The sequence below is a fragment of the Pyxicephalus adspersus genome, unplaced genomic scaffold (assembly GCF_032062135.1).
Source record: "Pyxicephalus adspersus unplaced genomic scaffold, UCB_Pads_2.0 Sca1712, whole genome shotgun sequence".
NCBI classification, from domain to species: domain Eukaryota; kingdom Metazoa; phylum Chordata; class Amphibia; order Anura; family Pyxicephalidae; genus Pyxicephalus; species Pyxicephalus adspersus.
Genome location: NW_027318719.1, coordinates 1 through 5,347, shown reverse-complemented (window position 1 = coordinate 5,347; position 5,347 = coordinate 1). Strand labels below are relative to the sequence as shown.

General features: G+C 37.6%; 1 protein-coding gene across 1 annotated transcript; it reads left to right on the top strand.

The window, feature by feature from the left end:
* Positions 1 to 2,410: 2,410 nt before the first annotated feature.
* On the top strand, positions 2,411 to 4,518 carry LOC140321257 (cell division cycle and apoptosis regulator protein 1-like; the record flags this gene model as incomplete). The annotated part of the gene is made up of 5 exons (XM_072398082.1): positions 2,411 to 2,550; positions 2,645 to 2,838; positions 3,408 to 3,522; positions 3,608 to 3,813; positions 4,357 to 4,518. Coding segments are annotated over exons 1-5 (776 nt in total), but the record flags the coding sequence as incomplete, so codon positions are not given.
* Positions 4,519 to 5,347: the final 829 nt, after the last annotated feature.

Here is a 5,347-nt window from a genome sequence, read left to right as displayed (position 1 = left end):
TTTCCTTGCACGTAGTTAATAATTTTTGGTAAAGTAAATTTTTTACCACATATGCTAAGCTAAATGAAAAATTCCCTTGCAACACTGATAAGTGAACAGCCTAAATACTTTAGTAAATTTAATCCAGAATATTTATTAAATAGGCAGTGATTCTATTGTTGCTATAGGTTGCATTCTTTTAGATTAGAACATTTAATTGTGCACCATTTGCCCTGGTTATTTTTATCATAACTGCTTTTGGTAACTGTCAGAATGTTATGAACTATCTTGCAGAAGAGTGTTCAGGATGGTGTAATTGTATGCAGAAAGACGATAATATATGAAAGCCCTCTGAAAGATATTGGTGGTCTTAACCAGATTGGAGGTTTAGGTTCATTCATTTGTATTACACTATGTTAAAGCAACATCGCTCTATTTAGTAGCAGGGACCACTAGCAAAATGTGTGCATTGCAATTTTCTATCTTCTAACCTAATTTTTTTTCAGGTTGTATTTTTAGACATCCCTTTTATACCGTGTAGCTTCATATGAGATGCATATGGCTCCAAAATGCAGCAATTAGAAGACATTTTTGTCAAAACCAGTAAAATGTAAAACTGGAAGTCAGCACTGCATAATTAAAGGCTGACAGAGTTATTGCACAAAGAGCTGACAAGAGACCAGATGGCTGCCGCTGCCTCACTAATGAGAGCAGTCATGTGTGCTAATTTGGAAGTTGCATTCAATGTTGTCAATATGACTCACAGTCAACATAACCATCTTAATGGACCCTCAGGCAATCAAAGATTACAGGATATCCTCTAGTGGACATAGTTATGAATGGTGCTGACAGTTAATTTTAGAAAAAGTTGACATTCTTTAAATATTGCACTGTGATGTCTTTGGTATCTGGTGGTATTCTTCTTTGTTTTGGTGCTTTTACTGATTAATATCACCTTGTTTTCTGTTTTATGGCTGCCCAGCAATAAATCAAACAATGGGCAATAAAAGCAAGTGGGACTTTGGGAGTGAAGAATGATTTGATACATTCCCTGGAGACAATACAGCTATAAGTACTGTGTAATGTAACACATGGTTATCCTACATTATCTGCGTAATCTGGTATTAATTATTTATCAATAGATTGGTGCTATAGGGGTCAGCTGAGCCAAAAGTGGAAGAGTTACAGGTGGAGCTTCTGGCTTCTTCCAGCAATACTTCCAACTCCAAAGCACCCTGTCAAAAATTGGTTTATAATCGGCACAGCACATGTGTAAAATCAGGAACTTGCATATATCACTATCTAGACTCTTGAAGATATTGGTGTTGGAGAGATTGTATTTCCAGGAACTAACAGCACTGGTGTGTATTGACCATTTAAATCCTATCTAAACCCAAAACCAAGGGTGTTATGTATTGCAGTTGCCAACATAGGGCTATGGAACCCCTCCCCTGTATGATTCTGTAGTCATCTGCTGATAATATTAATTTGAGTCTACAGGACAGAAAGTGAAAAAAAATCCCTCTATTAAAAACACAGATGGCAAAAAAAATTGTCTTTAAAATATTGCTACACCATATTGATGAGGCAGGTATTTCAGCTTTAGATATACATTAAAGCCTCATACAGGTGTTGTGTTGATTTTTTTATTGCCTGAGGTGATCAGTTGTGATCATCTCCGGTATTTTATCTTGGCCTTATTACATTAGTACAGCTGTCCTCCAGCGTTTAGTCTGGCTCCTAAAAGATGCATACAAATTTAATTTAACTTTTTTTGCAAGAGGCCCTTTAAATTGACCACCAGCTGGCTTTTTTTTTTTCATTAGTTCTGTTGTGTGGATAAAGCAGTTTGTTTTTGTTTTTTGTTTTTTTAATATAAAGCCTGGTATATATGTAGGTTACCCTGATTCTTTTTGCAATGTTTACAATATAACATATTGTTGTGCTCTATTAGCTCCATTAGGTGTCCAACAACCATCACTACTTGGAGCTTCCCCTACAATCTACACTCAGCAGTCAGCATTGGCAGCAGCAGGTCTCGGCACCCCTTCTCCAGCAAATTATCAACTTACACAGACTGCCGCACTTCAACAACACGCTGCAGCCGCTGCCGCAGCTGCTGCCCTCCAGCAGGTTAGTTATATTGCAGTCTTCCCCTACTTATACATTTTAGATACTTTTGTCCTTCTATGGTTATAGCAGAGACATACAAGTCTCTTTTGTTGTGCAATGATTAGAGGCAACCCTGTAGCTGTACTGTAATACAATTGGCAGGGAAAAGAAATCCTTGCCAGATTTACAAAGCTAGACAATGTGTACACCTAAGAAACAAATTGAAAAGTCTTTTATTTCTTTCATAACCAAAGGACTCAGCCATATAGAAGTTGATAGATGAAACCATGGTGTAGAGCACAAATGTCAAAGGTCTTATGGGGTCTCTAGAGCTGTGTGCCCTTATTTTATATTGGCCTTATGACATGCACATGTAAGTATGCACAATTATTAACTTTGTTGTTATGTCATCTTTTCTTTTTGCAGTTGCAGCAGCCACAGCAGACTTTGATAACCCAGGTGAGTGCATGTCTGTTATACAAATAAATGTGTTGTATGAGCATTGCATGAAATGTTGTTAATGCTGCCAATATTGTATTTTTATGTTTTGCAGCCTGCTGTTGCACTTCCCACAAGTCTCGCCTTGTCCACTCCCCAACAGGCTGCACAGATAACAGTCTCTTACCCTACTCCACGCTCGAGCCAGCAACAAACCCAGCCGCAGAAACAAAGAGTTTTCACTGGGGTTGTTACCAAGCTCCATGAAACATTTGGCTTTGTGGATGAAGATGTGTTCTTTCAACTCACGTATGTATTGGTCTCGTCATTGTAAAAAAAATGCAGATAAACCTAAATAAAACGTCTACTTCTGCATGTATTCCTAAAAATAAGTTTTAGTAAAAAAATTCTTGAATAAAAAATGTTCCCTTATGGTTCTGAAGTCTTGTAATTAGTTTTACATGTAATATACATTGAATGCAGCTTTACAAGCCATGTTCAAGGCCTATTTCTGGCTGAAGTCTGACTTAATGTGTTTGTTCTCAATGCACATCAATCGTAATGACAGTAGTCATTTTATACAATGTTGTATGTTAAATTGCTTTTGAACTATTAAACAATATTTGTCATCCAGTGAGTGGCAAATACCATTGGTGCCACTTGTATCATGGAGACACTGGTTAATTGGGTCATGGGTATCTGGTCAGCAAAAACCCTACTAAATTTAAATTGTATTTAATATTGCAGTATGTTGCAATTTCCTATTTCTCAGGCTGTTTTTCTTTTTAATGATGCAGTTTGACCTTTCTGTCTAAACTGTCCTAAACTAAACTGTCCCTTTTGTATTGTTAACAAATTTTCTTTGCTTACTTTTTCAGTGCTGTTAAGGGAAAGTCCCCACAAGTCGGAGATCGAGTTTTGGTGGAAGCTACATACAATCCCAACATGCCATTTAAATGGAATGCACAAAGGATTCAGACACTTCCAAACCAGGTACCTGACATTCCCTCTTTTTTGTTTTTTACCTTGGATTCTATGTTTCTTTGCCTTACTCAGATGGATTCTTCTTGTACGATAGAACCCAGCTCCAACGCAGCCTTTATTGAAAAATCCACCAGCAGTTATGACACCTGTGGCACAACAGTCCACTTTTGCGGTTCAGACTCAGCCTCCTTCACAAGCACAAACCTTGCTGCAGGCCCAAATTTCTGCTGCTTCATTAAATCCTCTACTTCAGCCACAGCCTCCTCCACTGTTACAGCAACAGCAGCCAAAAGGTACATTGTATTTCTAGCCTGACTCAAAAATTAATTTGTCGCTGCTATTCTAGAACCACCTGTTTTTTTTTTAATGCAAAATGTGTCCTTGTGTAAAAAAAACATGTCCTAGATCTAGTCTGAGTATTCTGTAAATTTAGAGCCAGAAATCCCAATGGACTTTTCATATTACTGCAGCTCATTGACACATTATATTTTTGGAACAAATAGATAGGCCTGTTTTGTGCTTCATGACCTCATGGGATTCTTTGTTTCTTTAGGCTCATTACATTATTTATAGTACCAAATTATAAATAGACTATCAGCCAGTTAATTTAACCTGTTTTTGTGCAGATGGAATATTTGCACCCAATCAGTTCATGTTGGCTAAATTATTTAATGGAAAATTTTCTTTTTTTTTTTTTTACGTTATCATTATTATGTTTATTTATGAACAAAAATCATATGGTCTTCTGTGGGCAATGCAGATGTACTTTTCACATAACCTAAACTTTGCTAATAAAGATAAGGTGATCTCTACATTGTATATGATTGTAACCTTTTGTTTTAGCCGTGAAAGAGATCGGGACAGACGCAGGTCACGTGATCGTTCTCCACAGAGAAAACGGTCGAGAGAAAGATCTCCACGGCGTGAAAGGGAGAGATCTCCGCGTAGACCCAGACGGGTTGTTCCTCGGTATACTGTCCAGTTCTCAAAGTTTTCCCTGGACTGGTATGTACTCTGCACACTAGTTCATCAGCTAATTATTCTGTTTAAAAGATGGTTTATATGCTTGCACACTTTTCGATTCTCTTTTAGAACCAATTCTGATCCTCTATTTGTTTGCATTGTATATATTTGCGTAAATGAAAACTGCAAACATAAATTGTAGATACTTTACAGATGTGTAAAGTTGTTGTTTGGCATATCACACATAATCATTCATGTGTGATATGCCAAATATACTGATGAAAAGGATAACTATGGCTTTGGTCCTGGGGAGTCATTCAGATAACTGTAACTTATGCCCAAAAAGTGCAGTCTTTGGCCATGGAAGAAGTGTGTGTTTTAGGTTGGAAAATGCATTAACCAAGAAATGCCGAATTTTGAGGTATAACGGGTACAACTAGAGATCTTTTGGGGGCTATATGTGTAGACCAAGCTTGGTGGTGTCTTTTTATTTATTTATTTTTTATCAGTCAATTTGACAATAACTGTAAGGGCTCTATTTATAAAACATTCCTTCATGGGAATCTTCCAGGTCCATGCGTTTCAGTGGCAGTAATTGATTCCCCTGAGGGATCGTTGGATTCCATATTTTATAAATAGAGCCCTAAGATTTCAACTTAACCTCCCCAGAGGTAACCCCGAGTGTGACTCGGGATAGAAAAAAGTTGCTAAAAGCAGTAACCCCGAGTCACACTCGGGGCAGGTAATCCTATAGTAGGTAATAGTAAATAGAGCCGGAGTTCCCGGTGACATCGGTGCGTGTGTACGTTGCCGGCGAGGCGGGAAATTCAAAATCCATTTGTATTGCATTCAATACAAAATAATTGTATTG